This window comes from Callithrix jacchus, chromosome 7 (genome assembly GCF_049354715.1).
Source record: "Callithrix jacchus isolate 240 chromosome 7, calJac240_pri, whole genome shotgun sequence".
NCBI lineage: Eukaryota > Metazoa > Chordata > Mammalia > Primates > Cebidae > Callithrix > Callithrix jacchus.
In genome coordinates, this window is record NC_133508.1 from 88674147 (window position 1) to 88691692 (window position 17546).

At 35.1% G+C, this 17546-nt stretch overlaps 1 protein-coding gene across 50 annotated transcripts in view; it reads left to right on the plus strand.

The window, feature by feature from the left end:
• The window catches only part of OSBPL9 (oxysterol binding protein like 9), a 185664-nt gene that overhangs the window by 127929 nt on the left and 40189 nt on the right, over positions 1 to 17546 (plus strand). For 13 of the 50 annotated variants that reach the window (XM_002750811.7, XM_078331723.1, XM_002750812.7 and 10 more), the window contains 4 exons: positions 8785 to 8880; positions 9632 to 9679; positions 11285 to 11314; positions 12789 to 12839. In XM_002750811.7, coding sequence (XP_002750857.3) covers positions 8785 to 8880; positions 9632 to 9679; positions 11285 to 11314; positions 12789 to 12839 — 225 coding nt within the window. Of the gene's footprint in view, positions 1 to 3290; positions 3360 to 8784; positions 8881 to 9631; positions 9680 to 11284; positions 11315 to 11637; positions 11712 to 12788; positions 12840 to 17546 lie in introns of all 50 variants that reach the window. The other 37 variants (XM_009001204.5, XM_054236220.2, XM_002750813.5 and 34 more) reach the window with 5 other exon arrangements.

A 17546-nucleotide genomic window follows, 5' to 3' on the forward strand; every position in this document is an offset into this window, starting at 1 on the left:
ATTCAGAAGAAAAGCCTTGGCTGATTGGTGGCACCATGTAGTCCAACAGTGCTTTGTTAGGTGGTGTGATCAAGTAGGTGTTTTCTTCTTTAAGAGATTGCTTTCTTGAATGTTGAGTCATAATCATGTTGGCAGGAAGGATGTGGGAAAAAAAAAAACTTTGCTGTTTCACTTTGTTTTATTGGCCACTTTTCATTATTTTATTTATTCCAGTATAGTAGTGATTACAAAGTTTTAACTGCTTTTTGCTAGTGCATGCTTTACCTTTAAATGATATTATAAATTTGATATCCTACTTTTTTGCTTGGAAATGTGTATCTGAGCAGCTTCAGCATTTGCCAGATTTACTCCTTGAAACATTTTAGAATTTTATAGGTAATTTTAAAGGAATAATTCTTATGACCTTGCATGCTAAAATGGTTATAAAATTTTCTAAAAATGTTTATAACCTGTAGTTTCTGAACATTTTTACATAAAGCTTTTGAATGTAAATTATAAAATAAATGCATATTTATTTAAAAAAATTAAACAACATGAATGTGTAAAGTAAAAACTAAGAGTCCCTGTCTCAGATGCCCCCTTTCCTCATTCCCATTCTCCGGGGTTAACTGTATTTCATGTGTTGTGTTGCATGTGTTTTATTTCAGGTCTGTATGTGTGTGTGTGTGTGTGTGTTTGTGTACATTTTTAAAAATGAAACTTCTAGTGCGTAAGTAAAATAACATGAAAATGCAACTTCAGTATTATTCATGTGTCTGCTTATCTAGCATAAGGTTACCACTCCGTTAATATTAACTGCGTTGAATTCCAGTGTCTTTTATTTCTGTAGTTTGCTCTCTGGATTCAGAAACTGTAAACTCATTTCATTTTAGGTTTTATAATTTTTTAAAAAGGCAGTTTGCCAAATTCTGAATCATCTGAGGCAATTTTATATGCCTTTCATGACATTTATGTCTTAAAAATGCTAGCTACATCTTACATAGAGAGGGTGACCATATAATTTAGTCACCCTCTCTATATAGGATGCAGTAGCCTAAACTGGGATACTTGAGAGTGAAGGAGGCTGCTAATAATAATTTTGCTGAGACAACCAGGCATACCCTGACTGTTCCAGGCAAACTAAAATGTATGTTCATCCTATTTACAGACTTAAGGTTTTTGTTTGTTTTGGTTAGTTTTATAACTTCTTATGTGGCTTTGTTGAATAAATTGGGAGTGTCTGGGAAAGACAAGCTTTCAGTGATTTAAATAGAGGAAAATGGTACCAACCCCAAACCTTTACTGTTTAGTTGTTTAAGTGACCAAATCACTTTTGGAGTTAGTATTTGTGTTTTGTTCTATAAATCAAAGGGTATTTTAGTATTAGATGTGGGTATCATGAAGAGTAAGAAATTGTGCCAAGGGTTATGATTGAAGTTCATGAATTTTAGCTGTATCCTGTTTGTAAAGCAGCTCATTTCTGTCAGGTATATGTGAGCGATTCTTATTGGTTTTGTGTTATTTGTATTTTAACAGCAACTGAACCTCTCTTTGTAAATTTAAAGATAAAAGCAGTTCTGGTTTTTTTTTAAAGAACTAACATACGTTCAAAAATTAGATTCTCTTATTAAAAAAAAACCTTTCTTTATATTGTTTGATTCTTTGTTACCAAGGTAACAAGTACAATTTACCTTTTGTGGTTCAATCACAATACTCAGTGCTTTCCTGAACATCTCATATTGGAATATTTTTCCTGGTCTGTTTTCCATACTTTGTCTTACCACTTGTTTTGTCTGTTATTCATTCCTTTTTTATTACCATAGTCTATTATTCTTGGCAGTTCATCAACTACAACTTGTTTTAAAAACGTATGTTATTTAACTTATGCTCATAGCCTTTGCTTGATTGTAGATCTCTATGAAAATTGCCTGTGATTATAGTATTATCTAGTTACGTATTCATTTTTATTTTACCCATCAGTACTCACTAAGTGCTTTCTATATGTAAGGGCCTGGAGATATAGTGGTGAATCCTGGTTATCTAGGGCTCCAAATTATAAAAGAGAAGTAGAACAACTACCAACCACTGTGTTACTTTGCACCTATTAATCATTTCATCTCTCCAGTGACTGAGTGGTTTATTATTATACTCATGGATGAGAAAATGGAGGTAGAAAAAGTAATTTGGCTAGATCACACAGGTAATTCATTAGAAAGTTGGAGATTCAAGACTTAAAACTGTATGTCCTTAAAGCTTGTGCTCATTTCCACTACATCAAGAGCCTTCAGGCAAATTGTAGATTATATTTTAGTGCCCTTCTGTCATAAGTCCTTTTAAATATCATTGTGATTTAATAGAAGAGTATAATGGATTTGGTCAGAGGACTAAGTTGATATCCCAATTGAAAAAAAAATCAGCTGGATAATTTAGGCAAGCACTTATAAAATAGGGTTTAATATCTGTCTGCCTTACTGTGTTAAAATGATCAAATGAGAAAGCTGGAAAGTGTTTAGTAGAGTACCTAATACTCTGAAAAAACTTCAATATACATTGTGTATCCGTGGTGTTAGAACCGCTTACTTAGAACTGCAGAAAGAGACCTTACTTTTTAGGGCATTCTTGGGGTACCTAGCAGTTGGTAAGGTAGCTACAGCTACCCATGTTGACAATAGAGAACCTAATTTGAAGCCTTAGATTATCCAGACATTGGCTTAAATGGAAAATAACTTCCCTAAAGTACAGTGAAAGAAAACGTTTAATACTAGGCTCAATTTTATGGATATTTTTGAATTGATGATCTTCACTCCAAATGAATTGATAGTTGAATATTCCTTAGGATTAAAAGAAGTGAAATTCTTAAGCTCGGAACTTCTCTGTTCTTCTAAGTCCTGTTCTTCCTTTAGCAGAAGTGAATAAACCACAGGGACAAATAGAGGTTTTATATGTTTCCAAATTTTCAATAATCCAAGGAAATCACAGATTAGTATGCCTTACATAAAATCATGGTATAATTAATATTTCAGGTTTCTTTAATATGCTTTTTTTTTATCATCAAACCCACTTTTGGTAGGGAGACAAAATGTCATTTCTCTAAAGACTTAATTTACTAATTTAAATTTCTAAGGAACAGAAAGGCCAGTATGTTTGGCATAATCTTTTTTTTTTTTTAAACTTGCCACTTGCTGCTCATGTACCTACTTTTCCTCTGTATAGTTACAGATTTTTCTCTTATTATTCCTTTACTTGATTATTGATGTTAGACTCACAGCATGGTAACTTTCTATTCTCTCTTTTCCTTACCTTTATGGAAGATCAGTACCACACTTGCTTTTTTCCAGTCTTCTGGTATCTCTCCAGTTCTTGAATTTTCAAAAATAATTGTAAGTGATTGAATTGTAAGTATGCTCTATACTTCTTTCATTGGATGAAAGATTATCTGTGATGCATGTCATCTCAAATTGCTAACTGTGAACATAAACTTTACAATATTTTCATATTTTAATCAAAATGACATTCCTACCAAGTTTTCATTACTTTTATCATAGGCTGTGTGTTTTTGCTAATTTTAAAAAAATGTCTACTTTTGTCCAAATTCATGCCATTTATTTTTCATTAGGAGGCTAGTTCTGTGTTTTTCCTTCGTTAAGTTTTTGAGCTGTTGTTTTATTTTACAGTTCTACTACTGATAACTTACCTGTTTTTCTTATTATTCTGAATTTTTCTATAAGACAAGAAATAACTTATTTCTAGTATATTTTCTTTTTCTTTTTATAACATATTTTTATTATATATGATTTTGCCATATTAAAAAAAAGTACTGCATATAGGGCACTTAATCCTTTAAGTTTTCACTGTGAAATAAAATTAGATATGAAAATAATTACTCATTTGTGAATTTCTTTTTACAATGTTATTACTCAGCCTTCCTGTTCTACCTTATTCTCAGTTCCTCATGTCACCCACAGGTTTCTTAATTTCCTGATTCTGGACTCAAGAAGCTCTCCTTTATCTCCACTGCTCATTACTCTTCCTTTGTCAGCAGGAATTACTTTAAAAGCTCCTTCTCTGCCTCAGGAATTAACTTGTATTGTTTTACTAAGAAAGTGTCTCTCCAAAGCAACCGTAATTCATATGTACTTAAGATAGTGTTAAGGACTTCTCTTTCAGTACTCCTTTTAATGGGAGTAAAACATTCAGTTATGTATATGTATAAGGTATAGTGTTTAATGTCCCAACTAAAATCATTAATAAGAATTGATTTTGCTGAACATTTGTTAGCTTTTAAGTGCCTTCTGAAAAAAGTAGATTTCTAAATTTTTCTTTACAGATTTCTAAATTTTAATTTCTAAAGTTACTTAACTTTATTAGAAAGGTAGTAGGAAGTACTGACATACAGTTTTGAGGCAGTTTGATGTTCTTCTACAAATCTGGATATATTATTTTAGTAATTCCCCTTAAATTGGTTTAGATGTATATGCTTCTCTTCTTCTGTTAAACTGGATGCATAGATCCCAGATGATATAGAAGTATGTGTTATTCTTGAATTTATGTATCTACTTTCTCTCTCTTTTTTCTTTTCTTTCTTTTTCTGTTCTTCTTTCTCCCTTCCTTCTTTCCCTCTCTCCTCTCCTCTCATTTCCTCTTTCCTTTTCTCTTCCTCCTTTCCTTTCCTTCCTTCCCTCTCCTCTCCCCTTTCCTTTCCTTCCCTTTTTCTTGTCCCTCCCTTTCCCTTTCCTTTGCCCTTCCCCTTCCCCTTGCCCTGTCTTTGCCTTCCGCTTCCCCTGCCCTTCCCTTCCCCTTCCCCTTCCCCTTGCCCTTCCCTTCACCCTGCCTTCCTCTTTCCCCACCCCTCCCTACTCCCCTCTCCTCCTCTCCTCTTCCCTCTCTCCCCTACTCTTCCCTCTCTCCCGGCTCTCTTCCCACCTCTCTCCCTCTCTCTCTTTTTCTTGAGACAGGGTCTTACTTGGTTGCCTAGGCTAGAGTAGATTTCCTTATTAATAAAGTGTTTTTGAAAACCAGACTTTTTTTTAGCATATTCACCACAGAAATGGTTTTTCTTTACAGATTTCAAAATTTTACAGTTAGATTGAAGTTTAATTTCCATTGAGATTCTTCGAATTTAATTTCTTGTTCATCACAGACCACTTTGTCTTTATTTCTCTAATAATTTAAACATTCAATGAATTCATACAGGAATCATCAGATTAGAGCTGTGGCTCTCACATCAGTATAATAAACCAAAGAGCAGCAACCTCTTTGGTCCTGAGTGCCAATAATGTAACATCATTACTTCAGTTACTACTGAAGGACTTGGACAAAAGAGAAGGAAAGACAACACGAATAAAAGGCTTGAGGGAGTAGAGAAAAGGAGAAAGAGAATAGAAAGGCGAGAGAAATCCTGGGAGAAGAGGTCACGAAGACCGATGTGGTATCAACAATTTCCAGTTGTGGTAGGCCATTGCCATGAGCGTTTATTTAACACTGAGCTGGCCCTGATTAGAATACTGATGAATGAATGGCATAGTTCTTGCCCTTATGGAGTTTTAATTCTTCAGAGAAGTCACTCAAATGTTCAATTATGATAAATGTTAGAGCAAATACAGAGTACTGGAATGTGTATCTATTTGACTCCCAACTTACTTGTTCTCAAAAGCTACTACTGTAAGAAATATGAATTCACACTCTGTCTGAAAGGGTCTGCCCTATTCCCAGTTCTTTTCAAAGACCACCCTCAACATGGTAAAGGAGTTAGTCCTGTTTAAAACTTGGTCAGGCACATTCATCCACACTTTGTAATCTCAGCACTTTTTGGGATGCTGAGGTGGGAGGATTGCTTGAGCCCAAGAGTCTTTATTTTTTTGTGCAGACAGCGTCTTGCTATGTTGCACAAAATAATAAAAATAAAAAATTATCTGGGCTTGGTGGCACATGCCTATAGTTCCAGCTACTTGGGAGGCTGAGGTGGGAGGATTCCTTGAGCTCAGGAGGTTGAGGCTGCAGTGAGCCCTGATTGCACTACTGCACTCCAGCCTGGGTGACAGAGCAAGACCCTGTCTCAAAAAATAAATAAAAATAAAACTACATTAAACCATATATGAATATGTGGTTTAGTGTTATAAATGTTGAATGGAAAGAGGAACAATTAATACTTTAGGAGAATTTAATATAAGATAATCTACATTAGGAAGTAATGTGTTTCTCATCTCATGAGATACTAAAGACTAGATGACTTTCAAAGATGTTATGAAAGGAACTTCTGTGAGTGGGAAGTTTAATTAGGTGACTGATGCTGTAAGCCACAATATATAGTCATACTTTTGCCTTCTTCTAGTGCATTAATTTTACTAGATTTAAGAAAACAGTTTACTGGTTTGTGTTATTGATGAATTTGTACATGATATTTTACTGGTTGCAGTTAAGGCAACTATATACATAAATTCCTTTCAAGTACATGAAAAAAAATGGTAAATTACTATGCAAGGGTGATTGGGCCAATTCCGGGATTTTAAGCTGATAGCTGTCATAAACCTCCTGTTAGAAGGTTTATAAACCAAAGAAAAATGGGTTGATGAGTAGATCTTTAGCTTGGATCTTGTGAAGTGTGAAGTTTATTCTAGGGTTAAAAGAAAGTTGTGGAAGACTATCTAGAGGCAACTCTAAGAGCCAAGGTGAGCTTTATATGATTCTACGAACATCAGAGCTTTGTTTAATTAATTTAGGTAAGGTTCAGATAGCAGTAATTTAAATTTGTTTTCATTCAGTCACTAGATGATTTTTAATCCAATCAGATGTTTTAATTAGATTTTTACAATAGTAATTCTAAATAGATTCAGAAGAGTGAAAATACTTAGATTACTTTTCTCCTCTAACTTAGATGCTTTCTTATTCATTTATGAATATGCCATTGACCTTTACAAATATTTAGCATAAACAATGTATTTGGCGGATTTTAACTGGATCTTGATAATTTGTTGATAATCATGTTACACTGCTATGTGAAATCAAACAAAACCAAAAAAAAAGCCAAACAGTCCTGATATTTCTGTGGAACAGTAACATGGAAATAAATTGCTTCTTTCTTTCATAGTGCAGTACTCTAATATCTATGAAATATGATATATCTAGCCATTTCTATATCTTTTATCAAACTGTATATATTAAATGTCTATAATAGAAAATTATTTGGGTCATCTTTAAAAACAAAGATGTTTAACCACAATTTTATAAAAATACCTGGATTTTATATACATTATTTATTAAAATTTTTTTTCTTCAACTTTGTTTTTATACATGTTATCTCATTGGGAAGGGGCTTTGTAATGCTAACTGTCAAATAGTTTCTTGACATGTATGTAAAAAAAGTAGACATATTTATCGCCTTTGAATTTGAAAGAGAAAATAAATTACGAGATAAGTTGATTTTTCCTGTGGTCTTAATAGACATAGATTTTTCACTTTGACATTCAAGAGCACTGGGCAGAAATCACATCGCGTCAGCACCCGCCGCGGGCCTTCACGATAGACCTAGATTTTTTAATCAAATTCTACTTTTTCTTTGATTCAGAATTTGAATTTTAGTTTGAGAAGAATAACAAAAGTACTGTAACATTAGTAATTGATAGTGTTATTAGTTGTTGTTTTTAGTAGAAGTAGTAGCTGCTATACTAATAATAGGAGAAGGAGGATGCCTGTGTTTGGCAGGTAAGAAAACCCAAGTTTGGACAGCCACAATATCATGATAGATATTAGAATTAGAAACCAGATTTGCCAGCCCATTGCTATTTCCACAATATCATACCATCTCAATTTGGTGTTTTGAGATAATGGCTGTAAAAATGCTTTAATGATAAAGTATACAAAGATCAGGTCTTGCTGTAATATAAAAGCATGCTTTGGGCAAAGGCAGGGAAGAAATGACAAGTGAAAGTCAAGTGTGAGATGGGTATGTTGATCAAGTATATTTTACCCATTTAGTGCAGAATTTTGTGGTTGGGTTGGGATTTTTACAGTAGCGGTTCCTGACCCTACTGCTTAACAGTATGATACTCCTGCTTAACAGAATGATGACTGGGCATACAAATGTGGCATGGTGGTTGTGCTATTGTCTCCAGCTGTTTTGTGTTTTACACCCAGGATTGATGTATTTTTTAGTCTGAGATGATTAAGAACTCAAAATTTTCTTTGGGTAAAATTAAAACATAAGATTCCCATGCTCTTAAATATGCAAAAAGTAGGACATGCAAATGCTGCACTTTTAGACTGAGATAAATAAGTAGGCCTTCTAAATAAATAAACATCTATACCATGTCTAGAGTGTAATGTTCATGCCTAGGGTGAAAGTGAGTAGGAAACTTGATTAGGAGAGGTGTTGCTACTTTCACTTAGAGTGGGGCCTAAACAATATGAAGTTAACATTAAGGGAAGGGAGGAATAAACTGAACAAAGGGGAAAAATAGATAATCTAGGTGGGTTTTGTGTATCTTCCTTGGTTGAATTACTGTTGTTCTGGTGGTGATTGGGAGCCAATTATAGGGCTTGGGGGAGATAAGAAAGTGATTCTGTAGAGAAGAGTAAATCCAGTTTGAGAAGCAGCATGTGTAACTGATGAGAAGGGAAGCAGTGCTCCAAGTTGATGAGGAAGATTGATGTGCCACTATTTAAATAGACCTATTATTTGTGTCAGAGTAGAAATATATTTAAAAAATTGAAATGTCTTCATGTATGAAGGAAGAAGTATTTTGTGTACTATTAAACATTCATTGCTTGGGTTCTGGTAGATTTATTGCAAATTTTCTCTTTCTCTAGGGTTTGGATTCAGGATTTATTCCTAGTGTCCAAGACTTTGACAAAAAACTTACAGAAGCTGATGCTTACCTTCAAATCTTGATTGAACAGTTAAAGGTAGGTATGGCATTAGTTTGTATATTAAATTTATAGAAATAGAAAATGTTACTGAGCTTGATTTTTAAGTCAAAACAGCCCTCAGGTGGTTCCGCAGTTTTTAAAGAAGACTTCAAAGATCTAGGTGACTTATTGAGAGATCTTCATCACTAACTATATTGGTAAATAGCATATTTACATAATGCTTTTTTTGGTCATTAAGAAAAAGGTAAATATGTAGACGTAATTAGAAAAATAAGGCCAGATTTTGTTCATATTCTGTTTAAAATTTTCATGAAACTGTATGTTTTAGTGGCTCAATTTCTACTACTTTTTTAATTCAAGGGAGTTGGAATATGGGGACGTGATTTCTCTACTTTATCATTACTGAAATGAATTGTCTCCTTCAGTTTCTACTTAAAATTAATTAAAAGCAGAGGTGCTGGGAAAAGGACTGATCATAATCTTGAAAAACAAAGCAGAAAAAACTTCAAGTTTGATTGATATTTTAATTTCTTAAAAGTCATCTGTTTTCCTTTGCTTATAATTCTTCCAGAGTGATTGACCTTGATGAGTTAAAATGATTTCATACAATAGAATTTGACTTTGATTCAGTGCCTTGAAAAAAAATACATGTTGTCTTGAAAATAACATATAAATCATCCCTGGAAGAAATGTGTTTAAGAACTAATGTTTGCTTTTCTGTGTTTAGTGAATGTACACAGTGTAGCAAAGTGGCATGATACTATAACCATTTTTTAAAATTTTGTAGCTTTTTGATGACAAGCTTCAAAACTGCAAAGAAGATGAACAAAGAAAGGTAACTTCCATAACCATGATTTTGACTTTAAAGATTTTAAATTCAAGAGGCTTTTGGAGAACACTGAGTATCTTAGTGTGTTTTTACTTACTATAATAATATTATTGACCTATTATAATATTATTGCCATATGGACTTCAAAGGGGACTTTCCTGATGAATTTCTGTTAAGGTTTCATAATTAAACAAAAGAATAATGTACAGAGTTGTTTGTTTGTTTTTGAGACAGAGTCTTGCTCTGTTGCCCAGGCTGGAGTTCAGTAGTAGGATCTTGGCTCACTACAACCTCTGCCTTCTGGGTTAAAGCGATTTTCCTGTCTCAGCCTCCCAAGTAGCTGGGATTACAGGCATGCACCACCACACTCGGCTAATTTTTGTATTTTTAGTAGAGATGGGGTCTCACCATGTTGGCCAGACTGGTCTCAAACCCCTGACCTGAGGTGATCCACCTGAGGTGATCCACCTGTCTCAGCCTCCCAAAGTGCTGGGATTATAGGTGTGAGCCACCATGCCTGGCCCAGAGTTTTAATATAATACCTTTTCTGTATCATATCCCTAGGAGTAAGTTCTTTCCTTTTCATGTATCATGTTGAAGGTAGAAAGTTATTATATTTATATATGGTCACTTCAGATACCAATAAACCAACCAGCAAGAATGTTCAGAATAAACAAAAATCCATATATGAAGAAACAAAAAAAACTGCTTTTTTATGGTTCTGTTATTCTCTCCCTTGCATTTCTGACAGCTACTTTGTAGTTTGCTTATTGTCTTTTTTCTAATTAATGTTTTTCCTCTCCTTCGCTTTTTTTTTTTGGCATTTCTGTTGACTGTATAGGCTGGCATTTGGCTCTTTTATGCCTGGTAATAGTAACTCATGTTCTAACTCACCTTTCAGACTTAGTCCCATGTCATTTTAAAACAATTTAGGGCTGGGTGTGGTAGCTCACTCCTGTAATCCCAGCACTTTGAGAGGCCAAGGTGGGTGGGTCACCTGAGGTTTAGGGTTTGAGACCATCCCAACCAACATGGAGAAATCCTGTCTCTACTAAAAATACAAAATTAGCTGGGTGTGGTGACGCATACCTGTAATCCCAGCTACTGGGGAGGCTGAGGCAGGAGAGTCACTTGAATCTGGGAGGCAGAAGTTGTGGTGAGCCAAGATGGCGCCATTGCACTCCAGCCTGGGCAACAAGAGCAAAACTCACAATTTAGGAGAGATTAATGTGATTTTAAAAAAAGTGAAGTTCATAGAAAAGAAAAAACTTGTTTTCAGGTAAGGAATAAGAATGTTTCATATTATTATTACAAACTTTAATTGAATTACATGAATTTTATTAAAGAGGGTATATAATTCATAAATATATAGAATTCTTATATAAATAATTAATTTAGATAAAAAAACGAAATAAATAGTACCCCCTTCCCAACTTGGTTGTACTCACTTAGAATGAGTACATTTTGGTAAAATTCTTTTTGTTTATTTTTGTTTTTGTTTTTTCTCACTGAGGTCCTAGGTAGGTAAATTCTTTAAATGACTAGTCAGTAAAAAACAGTTGTGCTTCTTTATGCTTCTCATTATTTCTGTTTAAACATTATTTTTCACAGAAAATTGAAACGCTCAAAGAGACAACAAATGTAAGTTAATGTTTGATACACTCTGACTTTGCATTAGAAAATGTTTTAAGATATTATGTTTATTTTAAGCTGCCACTATTGATGAGAAAAATTGAGAGGTATTTATGAATTTATACAGGGGTGCTTAAGAATTGTATTATTTTCTAAAGGAATTAAAAATAGTATTAATAGAATCAGCCCCTTAATTGAAATTGACTTCCATGTACCATTTGCCTGTTTCTGGTCTTGTCTGAAACCTTGGATAAAAGGTGTCATCAATGCACAGTGGATATATTCTTTCATCTTTTTAAAAAATTAATTAATTGATTTCTTTTATTCTTAAGGCAGGGTCTTGCTATGTCGCCCAGGTCTCAGCTCCGGGGTTCAAACGATCCTCCCTCATCAGCCTTCAAAAGTGGTAGGATTGTAGGCATGAGCCACTGCAGCTGGTTTCTTTCTTATTATAATATATTGTAATTCAAGTTTTCTTACATAGTGGACTTCTGACATTATATAATGGGCTACTAATGAGATGTGTCCCTTGATCAAAATTTTAAAACAGGCAAAATAATAATTTGGTTCACCAGTGTTGTGACAAGATCCTTTATTTTTATTTTATTTTAAGAAACAGGGTCTTGCTGTGTCTTCCAGGCTGGAGTATAATGGTGCAGTCAAGTATAATGGTACAGTCATAACTCACTGCAGCCTTGAACTCATGGGCTTATACAATCCTCCTGCTTCAGCTATTTGAGTAGCTACAACTACAGGCACCTGCTACCATGCATGGCTAATTTTTATTTTAATTATTTGTAGAAATGGAATTTTGCTATGTTTTCCAGGCTGGTCTCCTAGCCTCAAGCAATCCTCCTGCCTTGGCCTGCCAAAGCAGTAGAATTACAGGTGTGCACCACTGTACCCAGCCCATCAACATCTTAAGTAGATTTCTTTTTTTTTCTTTTTTTCTTTTCAGCATTTTCGCAAGCATAAAGTAGATTTCTTAGGGTTACTGCTGTTGATGTAAGAACTAGAAAGTTAATCAGATTTGTATGTCTTTCTGTTTGAAGTGTTGAAAAACCATTTAGAGCCAGGCATGGTCGCAAGTACTCATAGTGCCAGCTACTTGGGAGGCTGAAGGAGGGGGATGGCTTGAGCCCATGAGTTTGAGGCTATAGTGTGCTATAATCATGCCTGTGAATAGCCACTGCAATAGTGAGACCTTGTTTCATTAAAAAAATTTTTTATTTTTAAAAAATTTAAAAAGGTATAAATTATTTAGTATAAATTAACAATTTGTGGCATTCCTTAAAATTAATAGAACTACTAATGAATAACTTCATTTGACATTTTCAGCATACTAGATCCAAAGAGGATATTTCTTGTGTAGTATGGACTTAAATCGTACACATTTAAACTGATTCTTGTATTTTAAGCTTTAACATTATACATCCATTTTATTTGGGCCAAGATCCTAAAAATCAATGTTTTGTTTTTATAGAGCATGGTAGAATCAATTAAACACTGCATTGTGTTGCTGCAGATTGCTAAAGTAAGTAAATTTTACTTTCAATTTACCTTTATGCATGGAATTCAAAAATTATAATGGCGTTTTTCTTTAATAGCCAAAAAACTCAGACCTGAAACATAGTACCTTTCTACAGTAAACTGTATTGTGAGCTTATACTATGGAACAACTATTGTGTTTGGTTGTTATCTTAGCTACTGTTTCTGGTAATGTCATTTCTGGGAACCAGGAAGGAGGGGAGCATGTTTGAATGACTCACCCCTTCCTTCCATTTTATCCATTATCACTGTTTGGGACAGGGACATATTTTACTAAACCTTCCACACAAAAAAAAGTTTTTCTTAGAAAATAGAGAAGTAAGTTCTGGCAATTATTGTCCAAAATGAAGAGTATAATAGAGATATATTTTTAAAAATGATTATAGATTTGTTTCTGGTAGTGAACTACATTAGTGAATTTTAATTGCTTTTCTTTATTCATGAAACAAAATACATTTTGAATTATTGTGGGTTAAAAATTTCATATATGTTGTCTCCTTTTCTGAAAAATTTTGGTGTATTCAACCTAAATATATATTACCTGAGATTTTCAGAAATAAGAATATTGTTTGAGAATAGGAATTATTTTTTAATCCTTCTACTTCACTATGCCCCTTTATTTGCAGCAAGTGGCTAGCAAGGGGTGACCAACTCAGCAGCCAATTTGAGAAATGTTGTTTAGATAAGTGTTTTTTCTTTTTTTTTTGAGATGGAGTTTCACTCTTATTACCCAGGCCGGAGTGCAGTGGCGCGATCTTGGCTCACTGCAACCTCCGCCTCCTGGGTTCAGGCAGTTCTCCTGCTTCAGCCTCCTGAGTAGCTGGGATTACAGGCACGTGCCACCTTGCCCAGCTAATTTTTTGTATTTTTAGTAGAGACAGGGTTTCACCATGTTGACCAGGATGGTCTCGATCTCTTGACCTTGTGATCCACCCGCCTCGGCCACCCAAAGTGCTGGGATTACAGGCTTGAGCCACCGCGCCCTGCCTGTTTAGATAAGTTTATAATTACTCATCTCTTTTACTTCTTCAGTTGCATATGTTTACCAATTCATAGAGACTTTTAACCTACTATTGTTAAATGACACAGTAGTATAGGACAATCCATTTGTGTTCGGATAGTAAGGATGTTTAGCTTATAAATTGAATAGGGCAATGCCATTTTCTTTTGAGGCCAGATTTAAAATATGCTCTTTTTTTTGAGACAGAATCTTGCTCTGTTGCCCAGGTTGTAGTGCAGTGGCACAATCTTGGCTCACTGCAACTTCTGCCTCCTGGGTTCAACTGATTCTCGTGCCTCAGCCTCCTGAGTAGCTGGGGTTACAGGCATGCACCACCATGCCTGGCTAATTCTTATATTTTTAGTGGAAATGGGTTTCACCATGTTGCCCAGGCTGGTCTGAACTCCTGGCTTCCCAAAGTACTGGGATTACAGGCATGAGCTACCAAACCCACCCCAATATATTACACTTAAAGTGTCAGAACTTAGGGCTTAAATGTTCCGTTTCCAGATGTTAGTGATATCTAGATTTCCTATGTATGTGTCTAAATTTTCCATTTCCTAATATAGATCATAGTATATTCCAAAGCTAAACAGAAGGGAAGTTAGGATTGGAGGCATAAAAGGGATCAGGTTTTATTTTCATTTTTCTTGGCTCTGGAATTATATAGGTGAGTAGAAGCACCTACCCTTATCCAAAAGCTTACTTATAACCATTAAACTACACCATGCCTCATTTGAGTGACTAGGTATTTTAGGGAATTCATACTGCCTTCTCTTGAAGATTGAGGAAACAGAGGAGCTGATGGTGTTTAGGCTAGTTTGAGTAATCTCTGAAGATCATTCAGGACTTTAGATAGTTGTACAGTAGGTCAGCCTAGCCTATTTCAGTAGCTCACGGTTAGCCACTCATCAAAAACATTTTTAGTGTTCTCTGTCTTTGAAATATGTTATAGTTCAAATTAATAAAACTATTTTTTAGAACTTTCTACAAGCTAATTTGTACTTGCTACTTGTCTATCTTAGCCCAGCTTAATAAAACTACATTTTAAGATTCTTCACAATGGGTAACTTGGGTCAAGTAAATTAAATTTGGCCTTTTATTTATTCCAGAAGGAAGTTTTATTGTTGTTAAGGCTTCTTAGGTACAAATACAACTCTCAATTATATTTGTACCATGTATGGACTCTGTATTTTTAAACTTAATTTAAATATAAATCACATCATGTCACTTACCTGCTCGAATACCCCTGATGTTTTCCATCTCATTTGGAATCAAATAGAAACTACTTATGTTCACTGCCCTCTTATCTCCTACCCTTGCTTGATCACACCATTCCAATAACAGCTCTTTTCTTTTTCTCAGGCAAGACAAGCTTTTTTTTTTTTTTTCCTGCTTTAGGGATTTTTTTACTTGCTTTTGTCTCCACCTGGAGGGCATTTCCCACAGATTTCTTACTTGCTCAGTAAGAAAGAAAAATCTCTCTTACTTACTCAGATTTCTGCCACAAACAACATCTTTGGAAAGACTTTTCTCTAAAATCTCTACTTCCCACTAGTTTCTTTCTCTTCATGGCCTTGTATCACTAGTCAAGTTTACATGATATATTTGTTTATTTATCTCTTTATTTGCTGTCGACCCTAGAGTACAATCTTGGTGAGGACTTTGCTTGTCTTACCACTTGTATTAATCTTTGTGGGCTGCCATAACAAATATTGGGTGGCTTAAAGAACAGAAATTTGGCAGGTGCAGTAGCTCATGCCTGTAATGCCAGTACTTTGGGAGGCCTACGCAGGAGGATCACAAGGTCAGGAGATCAAGAGTATCCTGGCTAACATGGTAAAATTCTGTCTCTACTAAAGTTACAAAAAATTAGCTAGGCGTGGTGCATGTGCCTGTGGTCCCAGCTACTCAGGAGGCTGAGGAAGGAGAATTGCTTAAACCTGAGAGGCAGAGGTTGCAGTGAGCCAACATTGTGCCACTGTACTCCAGCCTGGGTTACAGAGCGAGACTGTAAAATAATAACATAAAATTAAAAAAAACAGAAATTTATTTTCTCACCATTCTGAAGGCCAGAAGTCCAAGATCCACATTCTGTCCTGTTCAGTTCTGATGAGGGCTCTCCTCTTGGCCTATAAACAGCCATGTCTTCACATAGTCTTTCCTTGGTGAGTATGCACTGAGAGAGGGAGCGTGTACATGTGGGAGAGCAAGCTGTTTGGTGTCTCTTCTTATGAGGACACTAATCCTATTGAATCAGGGCCCCACCCTTTTGACCCCATTTAACCCTAGTTACTTCTGTAGAGGTCTCATCTCCAAATATAGCCACCTTTGGGGTTAGGGCTTCAACATAGGAATTTGGGGAGGGACACAAACATTCAGTCCATAATCCCATTGTATCTTCAGTGCTTACAATTGCTTGCCATATAGGAGGTGCGTGATAAATAACTGAATTGCTGAATGATTTTTCCAATGTATTACTTTTAATGGTTGCATGGTTTAGTATTTTCACTATATATATGATTTTTTTTTACTTAGCCACCTCTCTGATGTGCTGCGATGACCATCCATATAAACTAAACTTTAGGTAGATTTAAGCAGTTAATCTGTGATTAAGATAAAACATTTTAAAATAATAATGACAATCAACTTTGCATAATCTTGAAGAGCATGGATTCTGGACCCATACTGAGTTTGAATCCAAGCCCCAACACTGGAGCAATTTTATTTATCCTCGCTATGCTTTGGTTTATATTCCATATACAAGAGGGATAATAATAGTGCCTGTCTCTTACTGATGCTGTGAGATCTAAATAAGTGTTTATTAAATTAAAAAAATAGAAGGTTGCAAATATTAAAGTGACAGTAAACCATCTGGTAAAAATTGGAGAATTTCCATTGAGTACTGATTGAAATATAAATTGTTATGGCCACTTTGGAAGACTATTATTCACTGACAGGTTAATAAAATGTCGGAATCAACTACTTTAAGGGAGATAATACCATTTGAAACCCCAAAGTGATATGAGAAGACAGCTAATTTGTTACCTTTCTTGTTTGGGGCTGATTAGTATCAGCTTCTTAGAGGCAGCATGCTTAAGTAAACATTTTAATTTTAAGCTCCTTCCGGTTTTGATTCTTTCATTTGAATTCACACGCCCAGTAGATTCTCTCCTGCCTAAATGATTAGCGTATTGGTTCTCAAACTTTACTGCACATTGGAATCATTTGGAAATCAGTTCTGATTCCTGGCTCCCACCCCTAGACATTCTGTTATAATGCTATTATGGTATGGGGTATGAACTGGGTATTAGGGTTATTTTAAACCCCTGGGTGGTTTTAATGTGCAGCAAAGTTTTGAGACCATCTGGTTAATGGAATTTTCAAGTGGGCTTTGTTATCTCAGAACACATCCTTTCTTTTACCCTTGGTGGAGACAGCTAATGTTCTACTAGTGGGAAACGGCAATGGAGCTGGGAGAAAAGGGCAGGACAGAGCGAAGATAAGCTGGGAGGCTCCTGCAGGTGGGCACTTGACCAGTATTAGAGTCGGGTGATATGACCACATACCACAACTCAAAATGCCTGTCAGAATGGCATGTGCAGAGGATTGACTGTGATTTACCAGAGCACTATTTTTGCATTGTTTAATTATCACTGAAATTGAGAGAAAAGGTAAGCTAGACATGTTTTG